General features: G+C 36.8%; 1 protein-coding gene across 1 annotated transcript in view; it reads left to right on the top strand.

The window, feature by feature from the left end:
- The window catches only part of COG3 (component of oligomeric golgi complex 3), a 33,642-nt gene that overhangs the window by 828 nt on the left and 19,740 nt on the right, over positions 1-13,074 (top strand). Inside the window, exons 2-11 of the mRNA XM_067292309.1 lie at positions 2,185-2,331; positions 2,830-2,891; positions 4,534-4,699; positions 6,318-6,392; positions 6,507-6,599; positions 6,913-7,038; positions 9,249-9,329; positions 9,510-9,553; positions 9,803-9,929; positions 10,440-10,531. Coding sequence (XP_067148410.1) covers positions 2,185-2,331; positions 2,830-2,891; positions 4,534-4,699; positions 6,318-6,392; positions 6,507-6,599; positions 6,913-7,038; positions 9,249-9,329; positions 9,510-9,553; positions 9,803-9,929; positions 10,440-10,531 — 1,013 coding nt within the window. The remainder of the gene's footprint in view (positions 1-2,184; positions 2,332-2,829; positions 2,892-4,533; positions 4,700-6,317; positions 6,393-6,506; positions 6,600-6,912; positions 7,039-9,248; positions 9,330-9,509; positions 9,554-9,802; positions 9,930-10,439; positions 10,532-13,074) is intronic.

Raw genomic sequence — 13,074 nt, 5'->3', positions numbered from 1 at the left:
CATGATCTCCCATACAGTTATAAAATATTAAAGAAACCCTGACAAGTTGGTGAGTTATTCATGAATGCTTCCTTGCTGTGATCTCTGCAAGGGGAGGAGGAATGAAATGTTTGCATTTCTTTGCCATGCTAAAATCAGCATTGTATTGATTTGCATTGGGAAACAATTGTTTAACAAGAGGGAAGTTAATCTAATTTGAGATAAAATTGGCTTTTATTTAAGCAGCTCAGTACAATGTTAAGCTATACTTGTGCATTATAATATTTCCTTTACTTCTTGGTTCCTGTAGAAAATTAGTGGCAAAGTGTATTTAAGTGCTGTGAATATCCTGCTAGGAAGTCAGGCTTGCCTGCTTTCTTGCTATTAAACAGTATTACATACTTACAGTTCTTCTTACACACCACTCTGAATATATTTAATTTCTTGATGCAAATCAGAATAGTGAGGAAAAAACTATTCTACCAAAAGAAAAAAAGACATATTAAGCTCTCAATAGCATGTTTAAGATCCACTAGTTAAACGTACAGGAAGTTTTTGATTTGCTTTCAGAAAAGACTGTTTACAGCCTTTTGTAACTTGTCTTTTTTCATGAGAGGTTTTCTATTTGAAAAGGATTGTAACATAAGTTATAGTACCAGAAAGTTAACAAAGTTGGGTGCCAACAAGTGTTTGAAAGTTTCAATAACAAAGGGAGGGTAAAACCATTCCTTCTTGAAATACAGCTGTTTGGTTTCAGAACCTGTTCTGTTCAGAATTTCCGGTTTCTGTCTTCTGTAAGCTGTTTGCAGCTGTAGGAAAGTAAATGCTGGCAGATATCCAAAATGACTGTAGAAGAATGTCCTGCTATTGGAGGATGTTCTTAAGGATCTAAAACACCTTTACAACAAGGCAGTTACTGCATTTTACAGTTAGGACAGCTGGAATGTCATGAAGTTTGAGGGCTTCAGGCAGTCTTGGCTCCTGCTGAAGTGCATTGGGGTGGTGGCTCTCAGCTTTTTAGAAAAAATAGGCTCTGATTCTCTTTACAAGAGAATTAATTCTTGACTTCATGATTAGGGTCCTGCCTACTCAATTTTTACTTCTGGAAATATGATTGAAATCTCAGTTCCATTATTGGTGACTATTCATCCCGACTCCATTTTTTTCACCCAGAAACATTTTGGGGTGGTATATGTGGAAATTGAAAAAGAGAGGTCAAGTTCTCAAATATTTGAAACACTGATCGGTCTTTCTTTACCAGACTAACGTTCTCAGACAATGAATATTTTACTAAGCAAGAATTTTACTAAGTGAGTAATTTTCTAGAGAGATACAAGGATTTGCTTCTCTTTTCATTCGTTTTTAGTGTTTTCTGTTTTTCTGTTGCTCATGTTCTCAGCAACTCAGAAAACATCCTTTAATTGTCAGTGAACCAAAGGGTATTATGCTAATTAAAATGATGTAACAGTATTTCATTTCTTGAACTCATTTTGCAATATAAACTAATAAAGTTTCCAATTATATTTAAACAAGATTACTCTGAAGTTACTTTTTCTGTATTTTTCCTGCTTAAAAAAAATTGTTGTGGCTAATAACTCCTATTCAGCAGAGCCTTTCTAGAAGAACCTTTCTTTTTAGCTTAACTTCTTCATTAGAAATGTTTGAAAGAATATGCATGTCCTCAATAAGTTCTAGCATTGTTAAGCCTTGAATTTTCTCTGAATACCTGGCAAAAAAATCTGATGGTTCCTGTACTGTGGTGGTGTTGCACAGTGCAAACAATAGTGACATTTGTTTTTGCTTCTACATGAGTTCTGAATTCTTCTGTGTTCAGATACTTTAGTGCATTTGTCTGGATATATAGCTAGTTCAGCTGGAGATTAATGTATACTTCATCAGTATGTCAGGTACCTGTACGTTCAATTTTAGTTCTTTAGACAAACATATACTAATACAAAATGCCATTTAATGTTTTCTGAGTGTAACGGAAAAAATTTGTTAGGTATTTTTGAATATATTGGTATGCTGGCTGTTGGTTTATTGTTGCATAGGTTTATAAAATGTCCATTACATTTTTTTTTTTTTTTCCAAAACAAAATGTGATTTTCTGAAGTTAATGCTGTGGATTGAGTTTACTGTAGTTGAACTGAATATAATTATTTTTAGTAAGTCATTTAACTAAAGTTTGTGGATTTTCATGAGCAGCTTCCAATTGAAGATTTGTGCAGTCTAACATCGCAGTCGCTAACTGTTACACTGACGGCCGCAGTGCCAGAATCTACAGAGGATGTTCTCATGAAAGGATTTGCCATACTGGGAATGGAGGATGAAAGAATTGAAACAGCACAGCAGGTAAATGATGCTGAATCTCCTCAAAGTTACTGTAATCTTTTTCAGAGAACAGGAATTTCTGTGTCTCCTGCCTAGCTTTTGGTGGTTTAGTTAAATTATTTTATTAGTGTTCAAGGTATAAGAAGAAACTTAGAAAAAAAAAAGTTGATGTCTTAGCTCTGAAGTAACAGATACTTTCCCCTTTTTGAGTGGAGTCTTATGTGAGGGTAAGGCATCACTTCAGTAAAGTGACGTTGCTCATAATAGACAAAAATCTCTTTCTAGTGTAACAGCCTTGTTCCTATGCAAATAAGATCCAATGAAATTCAATCTTTCCTATTTAGCTTAGTGGTGGAGTTATTCTTCTGTTTCTTCCTTAGCAATTAAGTTCTTAAATCTCACTATCTTTATCAAGAGAAATGGTGCAGTTCATTTTCTGAATTTCTGTTTCATAGACTTTTTTTTTCTAACTTATTGCACATAAGATCTGTGCTGTTGACACCATAAAATCTCTTCTAGTTCTTCTCATGGTTTGCTCAACTACAGACACAGATGGATCAAGATGAAGGTGCAAAGTACAGGTATGTATTCTTCCTCATTTGCTTTCACTGTAAACAATTTAAACCTCAAAGACCTTCATCTTGTCTGTATAATGTTAGCACACATTCAAATTAAACTGTCGGTAAATGTATTGGAACAGCTGAAGTTATTTCCTTCCCACAGCTGTATGCCCCATCCTGAAGGCTGTTGGCCTTGTGACAGGGCAGTTACAAGGAACACAGATTTCTTTCTGACCTGCCCAATGATATATTAAGACAAATTAAAATTAGTTTTGACTTATAGGCTGGACTGTAGACAATGGCAGTTTAAGGACTATCACATGCCTTTTCAACAGCTGCTGTCAAAATGGCATCCTGTGATGGAGAGACTGGGTAAATGGGTGCAGATATCACAGTTTAGTTCACCAGTGGCTATGTCTGTGAGTCTGTATTCACATTCCCAGCGTTCTTTGACACATTGCTCAGCTCCGCTTTTGGGGCATGGCATTCTCATCTGTTTCTGTCTAACTGACTCTTCCACCAGGCTCAGAAGAACGCCTTCACACTGACTTTCACATTCTCAAGAGTCTTATCTGAAGCATGACTGAATGGCTCAGCAAAATCTGCTAATGGCTTTTATGAAAACTGACCTGTATTTTGAAACTTTAAGAACTTTCCCTGCTGTATTCCCCTGTCCTGTTTTTGTGCTTTAATCTGATCTGTCTCTTCCCTTCTTGTTTTGATGTTTGAGCATGTTATTTCCTAAAATCAGAGATTTAAGCTTATACTGAGTTCAGATCATTAACAACCTAAAAAAAAAAGAGGGCATCTGTACACTTGGCATTTGTAATGCATACAGATACTTTGGTGTATCATGGGTGCAGGGTGGTTTGTAGGATGGCAATTCTGTAATTACCTGCAGGAGGAAAATGAGTTATTTCTCTGCCTGTTGTACACTAAAGGTTTGCATGAGACAGAGTTGTGGTTTTACATACTGCTTTGTACATGGCAAGGTAGAACACAGTGGTTTCACCTGTCATCCAGGAGTAATTCATTTTAAATTATTTCTTATTTAAATGTTATGCTTGGCAAATATTTAATAATCGTTTAGAGTTTATATCTGTATTGAGCTTTAGACAGACTTGGCGACATTAGATACTGAACCTTTTTGATTTCAGCCTCTTTCAATCCTCATGATAACTTTTGAATCATCTGGTTAATTGCAGCTACTTTAGAAAAGTAAAATTCATTTCTAAATGGAAATTAAAAGTTGTATAGAAGAAGAAACCCAAATTAACACCCCTATTGAAAGCAAGGCAGGTAGAATTTAGCTGTTAGCAGTAGCCTGCAGTGGTCAGCATGTTTGTGCTGCTCAGTTAGACAGTGTGTGCACTAGTCTCTAGACTAGTCTCTAGACATGCTGCTGCTTTCTGGGTAGGCTTGCTATAAGGGATATCAGGGAACCAGAGTTACTGCAGTGGCTGTTCCGAACCCTATGGCTTTACATCTGCAGGTCAGGAAGTATCTGCTCATTGTGCACACTTGCTTCGTGCAAGTGGTCTTTTTTTCCCCAGAACTGGTTTCTCTCAGGGAAAGATAGTGCCAGTGTCACTGTAGGCTGTTGAATTTGCAAATATGGAAAGTGTAATTTTACTTTTGTTATCTTTTGGTTCTCTTTCTCTAGACAGATGAGGGATTACTTGTCTGGGTTTCAGGAGCAGTGCGATGCTATACTGAATGATGTGAATAGTGCCCTTCAGCATCTAGAGTCATTGCAGAAACAGTATCTTTTTGTGTCGACAAAGACAGGAACACTACATGAAGCCTGTGAACAACTTTTGAAGGAGCAGGTAATCTTTGCTGGGAGGGTTGCTGGAAGCTTCTAAGGTGCGATAAAGTAAAATTCCTTTTTCTTAGGCTGAAGAAACTTGTGAGTTGTGGTGACAGTCCCTCCTTTGTGTGGGACCCCATCAATGTGTTTCACCTCCAGCTGGAGGGTCAGGCTCTCTGTGTAAAACGTTCAGTACATGTTGATTTACACTTTAATCAAGAAGGGTAGCTAGCTGATGAGGGCTTCTGTAATTGATGCCTGACAAGTATTGAGATTAGTAATTCATATTACTTACAGGAGTATTTTGAACTGTTTTTTTTGCAAGGAGAGAGGGTTTTTTTTTTTTTTTTTTTGAAGTTACCAGCTTATCTCCTAGATATTTTCTTTTTCCTCATGAGTTGTTCCAACAGTAGTATAATGAAGATGCCTTTTTAGGTCTCAAAATATTGGTGACATAAGGTTGTTGAAGCATGGTCCAGCATGAATCAAAATCTAAGCCTTTCAGAGCTTGTCATCATAAGAGATCCTGCTTCAAAACCAGTCTTAATTGTTGCTTTTCTGGGGGGGGGAGGGGGGGGAGCATCACAGAACTTTGTTGTCATCTTTGCTTTTACTCATGAACTGCTGAGTCATTTTAAATACTGTATGAATGCACTTAATAAAGCAGAAACTCTAAATAGTAGAGACATCGCATTCTTAATAGGTAGGAATGAACCTGTTAACAAATCATAGTGAAATCAGAACAGGTCTATGTTTTAAAAAAAGAAATATCTTGTAATAGAATGATGCTAGAGAAGATGCTTTTGTTGTCTTTTTGGAGAACGGAAACAAGCAAATTTTTGTTAGTATGTGCTGCCTTCATCCCCAGCTGCTGTGGTAACTGTACATCTTTGTGGAAATAGAACCAGTTTTCCAGGATAGCTGATAGAAGAAAGGCCTCAAACTCTTAAGTCAGAATTAGAAACACTAGCCAAAGTCTTGAAATTGGTTGTGAAGTCCTCCATGTTGTAGATTGTCAGGCATTTTTGTTAAGACAAAAATACACAGACCAAAATATAGTCCCAACAGCTTTTGACCATCCTCACTGTTTGTTCTACATGCTTCGTGACCCTTTGGAAGGTCTGCTGGATGCAGTGCGTTTGCAAGTGTGCTGTTTTGATGTACAGAGAAGCAGGGTTTGCAAGTAGATTAAAGTCTTCAAAGTTACTGTCCCTGAAAATCTACATGGATTTTTTTTTTTTGCATTTTTATGGGAGATACCCAAAAACTGGCTAAGGGAGAATTTTTAAAGGCTCCAATATTGAAATACAGGATTTCCTGAGTTCTTTGTAATACTGATGACAGGCCTGCTATTTGTGTGTGGTAGTATCTGTGGAATGCTGAAAAACATAGAGAATACACATTTTTAAATACAAATACAGTAATATGTGTTTCTCTGATGAGAGAGAGCACTGCTGTATTCTGCCATTTTTTATTGTACTTATTTGGATGCAGGTTATTTGGAGCTAGTTAACACTGGTGTGTGCTGAGAGCTTTTTATGTCTTGACTTTGGGGAGAGGGAGGCTGAAGACTTAATTTCTAAAATTTAAACTACTTGCTGGGTTACTGATTATCTTTTTTTATTGTTTTCGAATAGTCAGAGCTTGTTGACCTGGCTGAAAACATCCAGCAGAAACTTTCTTATTTTAATGAGCTGGAAAATGTTAGCACAGTAAGTAATATTTCACTTTTAATAGTCTTAAAAAGTGAAAGTATACTAATCTTTAAAACTTTAAGTAAGTTGTTTTGGTTCCTTGCAATTGATGCATCGTCTTATTTTCCAAAGAAATTGAACTCCCCTACGCTGTCTGTGAACAGTGAAGGATTCATTCCCATGCTGGCTAAGCTTGATGATTGTATTGCATATATTTCTTCACATGTAAGTAATTCAATATTGGTTTTAGTTAAATCTTAATACTATTTCAAAACCATCTATTGAAACTTTTTGTTTTTCTTTTCCTGCAAAATAGTCTCTTTGCTAACTACAGTAAGAAAGCAAAGATGGCAGTTTATACAATTGAGGTATTTTAACTGAATATACTTACTATTCTTCTGCTTAATATTTATGAAATACCACTTTCAGTTTGTACAAACCAACATTTCTAGCTAGTAAACAAGTATCTTAAGTTTTGATAAATTTTGCAACTGTCTTTTATTGTTCATATTTAAAATGGATTTCTTATTTCTTACAGCCAAACTTTAAAGACTATCCTGTATATTTGACCAAGTTTAAGCAATGCCTTTCTAAAGCTATGCACCTGATCAAGACATACACTGTGAACACACTACAGAACCTCACAAGCCAGTTAATGAAAAGGGTAAGGCAAATCAGTAAGTGGTAACTTGAGCTGTACTGAAATGTCTGTTGTAATACAGATAGTTTTCTTCTCTATTGTTTTTTGGGGAGGGGAAGGAGGAGGAAGGGAGGTGTCAGCAGTTGCATGTGAAAATAGGTCAGTTCTGTCCTCCATACCACAGTGCTTGTATTGATTGGCCAAGTTGCAGCCATATCTGACAGAGGCATAGTGATGAGTACAAGATTAAAAAGTTCCTGCAAATTGAAGGCTTGGTACATGAGCAGTAACTTCACTGAAGGCCAGGAATGGGTAAGCATGCAAGTTAAAACTGCTGAGAGGCAGCAACCAACTGGTCCAGAGAGCATGTTTGCCTGAACCAGTTAGCGCCCTGGTTACTGTGCATCAGCCATAGTCTAAGCTGCCTGTGCTGCCAAGTGAGGAGGGTGTGCAAGAAACATTTGAACACTGCGGAGATTCCACTTTGGAGATGCATCACAGGAGACATGGAGCGTTGCAGGGAATACTTGAAGGATGAAAGCAAGAACAGGGGAATTGCAGGATAAAACCTGTTTAAAACCAAAAACCTGAGAGTTCATGATGTGACTCTTCTGGTATCAGACGGCAAGTATTTTGGGATAAGTTTGCAATGTTTTGTGCTATCTGCAGAGTAACTGTGGCAAGTTCCTGCTGGTTTTAGCAGTGTCTTTCGGTCAGTTTTAAAATAGTAACGATGTTTGAGAGTCGCAGGGAAGAGGTAGGTGATTGACTCCCACTAACTCCAATGGCAATAGGGACATTTTTTTGGTCTCATAAAAACTTTATTAGTAGTGCTGCAGTATCTTAGCAGAGGATAAGGAGGAGAATGAGTTATCTCCTTCTACTTGCTTTCTTTCTTTTTCCAATTAACTGTTGTGTGCTTTGTGCTCAGACCTATTATAACTCAAAGTAAGTGTCATGAGGGATAACCAGTGAAACTGAAAGGTGCTAAAATTGAGAACTGATACAAATAAAGAGTTTTTAGACAATATTCATGGAAACTATTGCTAAAGGATACTCTTGGATTAAAGACCTTGGTTAATTGGCCCTGAATGTTGTCGATGTTTGGTACAAAACTAATTTCTTAATTTTTTTAAAAAAGTATTGTAGTTTAGTGCTGTAGGTGCAGGACTTGGCTTGATGCCACTGGATTGCTATGGCTGAGTTGAGTTCAGGTGAGATTGGATATCTCTAAGCATGTCTACAGAAAGTAATTAAACCTCTCACTTCTGGGTTTGAACTGCTGCTTAGTTATTGAAAGTCAAGGAGAAAACCTCTCTTAGGAGACAGATGACCTCCCCCTTACTAGCTACATGGATTTTGCATATTTTGTTGAAACATCTAATTTGTGCTTCTGCTGGAAGTGGAGTACTGAACCAAGTGAGATTTCAGTTGTGATCAGGTGATGTGATTTCCTATTGGAACACAAAAGAGGTCTGGTGAGAACTGCAGAGGGGCTGATGAGGTCTTGACATTCTTCTTTGTTATTCCTGCAATGTGAACTTTGGGAATTTTGTTGCGTTTGTAGAAGGGGATGGTCAGGTTGATCGTAGAATGAAGGGAGGAGTGGGGGAAGGTGGAAGAGTTTTCCTGTCCTCACTATGTTTAAAGGGAGAGGTGCTGTTGTTTCTCTGTAGGTTAGTAGGCATAAGGGGAAGAAAGCCTGGCAGCTGTCTTGGGTCTCTGCTTGCTCTGCTTTGTTAGTGCTAGAATACATTCAAGTCTTAGTGGTCCACCTAGCTAAGCTGAGGAGCTGCAGGGGCTGCTGCCTCAAAACCTGGCATTCCAGTTGAAACTTACTTCTCAGCTCCAAGACTGATGCATAAAAGAGAGATTTCTGTCCTATTTCAGTTCTACTGATTGTTGCAGTTTAATCTGTGGAAGTGTAGCAGGTCCAGGGAAAATCATTATCTCTAATGGAGAATGCAGTAATTACTGAAAGTGTTACTTCTGCTGTTGAGACCTTTGGTTGAGTCTTTGGTTTTGTTATGGGTTTTGTTCTTCCATCTGGCTTTATCAGAGTTCTGAAACAAGCATGTCTTTCTGGGTGGAAAGCAGTGAAGAGTTATTCAGCTGACAATATAAATGTGAAGAACCCATTTCCTGTTTTAGAGCCTAATTATCTCAGCCAGTTGTTACTAGAAGCCAAATACAGCATTTTCCTTTTTTAATGAATTACTCATCTCTTCTTTTAGGATCCTTCAGCTGTGCCAAATACTGACAATGCCTTCACACTGTTTTATGTAAAATTCAGAGCAGCTGCTCCCAAAGTCAGAGTAAGTAGACTGGTAACTAATTGCTAATGGGGAAGCCATGAAAATGGGTTTTAAATTCATTACTGGTGAATGCAACGATTGTGTATTAGCTGTCCATGAAAAAAGAATTTTCCAAACTACTTTCCAATGATCAGAGAAATTTGATTACTGATGATTCTTTTTTTTCTCTTTATTGACTAGACTCTTATTGAGCAAATAGAGCAAAGATCTGAGAAAATGCCAGAGTGAGTATGTCTACATAATTTATTTTCAAATATTTTAACTTTTGAAAGTCTTTATATTTTGTTAAAACGCTGTGTTTAACATATACTTCATTTAAAAGAAAGTTTTAAAATTTGAAAATCTAAAAACCTTAAAATTTTCAAGTTACATAATTGTAGACTTGAAAGAGGATATTATAATGAATGTTGTGCTTAACAGGAAATAAGCCTCAGTATGCAGTTACTGTTTTAATTTCTGGTTTGTTTGGCCAGGTATCAACAACTTCTCAATGAAATCCATCAGTGTTACCTCGACCAGAGGGAGCTTTTGCTTGGTCCAAGTATCGCTAGCACTGTTACGGAATTAACCAGTCAGAACAACAGAGATCATTGTGCTCTGGTAGGAAAAATAGTGGTGTGTTTTGGGTGTGTTGTTATATTTTCTTTTTTTTTTCTTCTCTCTCAGCAGAATTCATTTGTTTAATTCAACTGCTTACATGTAGAATTGTCAGTTTTGTTTACGATTTTAAATCATGTGAATTTTTTGTTAATATTTTCAGGTAGTGTTGTGTGTTTTGTGGAAGATTCCATATTCTATTTGTGAAAGATTCTTTTTGTGGAAGATTCTTCTGTATCTGCTCTGAAACAAACCTCACAAAGGGGTGTTTGCAAAAACGTAAACTGTGTTAAATTTTACGAGAAACAAAAAGGAACAGCAGCTGCACAATGAGCTTTTTTTGGCTAATAAAATCTTCTAAGTCCTTAGTTTGATACTTGATCTGAGTAATTCTGAATTCCACAAAACTTCAGTTTAATCCTAGCTGTAGTAATAGTGTCTGTAATGCTTCCTTCAGTATTGGTGCAAGGAAAATAGTTTAATAATCAAGTATATGTATTTCTCTGAATACAGGTACGAAGTGGTTGTGCCTTTATGGTCCATGTATGCCAAGATGAACACCAGCTTTACAATGAGTTCTTCACAAAACCAACACCAAAGCTGGAGTAGGTGGTACATACTGGTTTTTCTTTTACTGCGTTTAGTATTTACTGTGCTGTGATAATAGCAGTCAGCATTATATGGCAAATACAGTTGTGTTGAAGTTGTTTGGTAAGAACCAGCAAGGAAAAAAAAACTTAAATTACTTTATGCTTCAGATTTTGATGTTCTTGGGGTTCTTTTTCTTCAAGCAAAGTTGATAAATTATCCATAAGTTATCTGAGTAAATGATTTGAAAGAGATAGACGCACAGAAATAGCTGTAGAAGTTTACAGTGCTACAGCTCTCAGCTGTTTTCATATTGCCTCCATGCCTAAGGTTTGCACAGTGAATTGCAGAAGTGCTTTTCATCTACTTCAGTGTAAAATTAAGTTGATAAACTTCAGCCATTTTCATCAGGGATTTAGGGTTAACGAGCTGACTTTGTAGACAAGGAATATTTGCATTTTCCTGTCTATGACCTGAACTGAAGGCAGGATAGCAGATATCTGGGAATGATGAGATCTGAATCTGCTTCACCTAGATCTGGAAGAGAGACAGGGTGTTTGTCTTTGCATAGAAATTGCATCCTAAAAGTATGATAAGCTTTTTTACAACAGAGCTTTGAAAGGTGAACAATTGAGTAGGTTGTTCCCCTTCTCCAATTTGCTGGTATGTTTTAATGACATTTAATTTTAAAATTTGGGCAGGTCATGTTCCCTTGCTATGAAGTTCATAAATAAAGCATATTCCTGTTAATATAACTGAGACAATTGTTTTGAGTGTTGCATTATCTTAGTATCAAGTCAGTGGAGTTTGAGCTGAGTAAGTGTAACCTGGAAAAAAACCTACCTGCTACCCTCCCTGTCATCTAAAACTAAAACAAAAACAGAAATGCATAGAGGCTCACTAAAAATGAGTCATACTGCCAGAGATCTAAATGATATCCAAAACCCACAAAAGACTTCAAGCCCAAGACATTCAGTGGAGTCTGGAGGAATACTCCTCTAAGCAGGAGCCTGAGAAAAGGGAGGATATTAAAACAGTCGTGGAGGAGCTAAGCTTAGGATGCTCAGAAGAACAGAACTATACTATATTTGCAGTGTCTTTAGGATCTGCTAAGTGATTACTTTTGTAAGTATGTCTCAAGTAGATAAAGTAATTCTACCCTCAGTCTGTCCCTTCTTTCTTGGGAGTATGAGTTGCTGTGGTTGTGATGCTGCTTTTTCTTTTTTCCTGCTCAGTTTAAGCGGAACTCTTTTCTGAAAAATTGAGGTCTTATGCTGGACATACTCGGGTTTAGAGGTGACCTAACTGAATTGGCTTAAGAACCCAATTTAGCTAACTTAGTTCAACTCCTGAAGTAAGTGTCCTTAATTGAAATTGGTGTAAAATATTGTTCAAACAGAAATTTCATCACTATTGCACTTCAAACCAAGAATAATAACAACTTTGGTAATTTGTGAATCTTGATGGAAAGTTGATATCCCTTGTCATAACAACCTACTTCCCTTTTTTGCTTGCATCTGAATTTTATTTTGAAAGGAATGTTTTGAAAAGTAGATACTGTATTAGGCTTTTCTTAGGTGCATAATAAATAGCCTCTTTTTTGTAAAATGCTGAGATGATCTGAAGAAATATTAGTTAGGTGTCTGTGTACAGGTCTAAGAGCTTACCAAAAATCTGGACAAGAGTAGAGATCTGAGATAGTGTTGTGTTTAATTAGGCTGTTGAAACTTTCTTCTTGGTTTGTGCTTTTAACTTGAGGAGAGTTACTGTCTTACCAAGTTGCTCCTAAAGCTATGGAATGCCATACGAGACGGATTCAAAATGTTTTTCCTACTAACATTTTTTGTTCATGTTCTGAAAGGAACTGAGTGTCCTTTTCAGAACATAAAGAACAAAACAAGGAAGTTTAAGGATTTTTTTATACTGTAGTAAACTAGCTGTTCCAAACTGTAAATACTTAAATATCCTTACTGTTTGATACTTCCTTGTTTAAACTGGGAGATGATTTAAATTTTCAGATAATGTCAACAGCATTATCAGCTAATACATGATTAGTAAAGGGAGCACTGGGAGTGGCAAATATAGCCTACAGTGAATATTACATGTCCTTAGTTAACGCATCATTTAAAACAAGAAATGATTATTTAACAAATAAACAGAAGTGGGAATTTTTGGTGGTGTTGCATTTTGTACTGGTTTGATAACTTCAGTTAGGTTGGAAGGTGTGTCTCACAATGTTGAGAATAGCTACCGTAGGTGCTGAGAATACTTCAGTAGAGGTTACCAAGCTTCTGTTCCTGGTTCTCATAAACTATTGAATACTTGAAATTGGATGAGACTTTTCTCAAGGGGGGAGTGGGGATATGGTTCTGAGCTCAGCAGGCACATTTCTTTATGCAGAAGCCAGGTAAATCAATTTGCAACATCTTCCCCTTGTGATAGGTCAAGCGTTCTTTTTGTTGATGAATTCAAAACTCTACCCCAATTTTAAGTGATTGGTATTCTGTATCTCTTAAAAGACCTGTCAGGAGCTCAGGGGGTTGTTCATTAAGCAGCTGTT

The sequence above is a fragment of the Apteryx mantelli genome, chromosome 1, assembly GCF_036417845.1.
Source record: "Apteryx mantelli isolate bAptMan1 chromosome 1, bAptMan1.hap1, whole genome shotgun sequence".
In the NCBI taxonomy this organism is placed as follows: Eukaryota; Metazoa; Chordata; class Aves; order Apterygiformes; family Apterygidae; genus Apteryx; species Apteryx mantelli.
The sequence above is the reverse complement of the archived record's forward strand: the minus strand, read 5'-3'. Positions and strand labels throughout refer to the sequence as shown.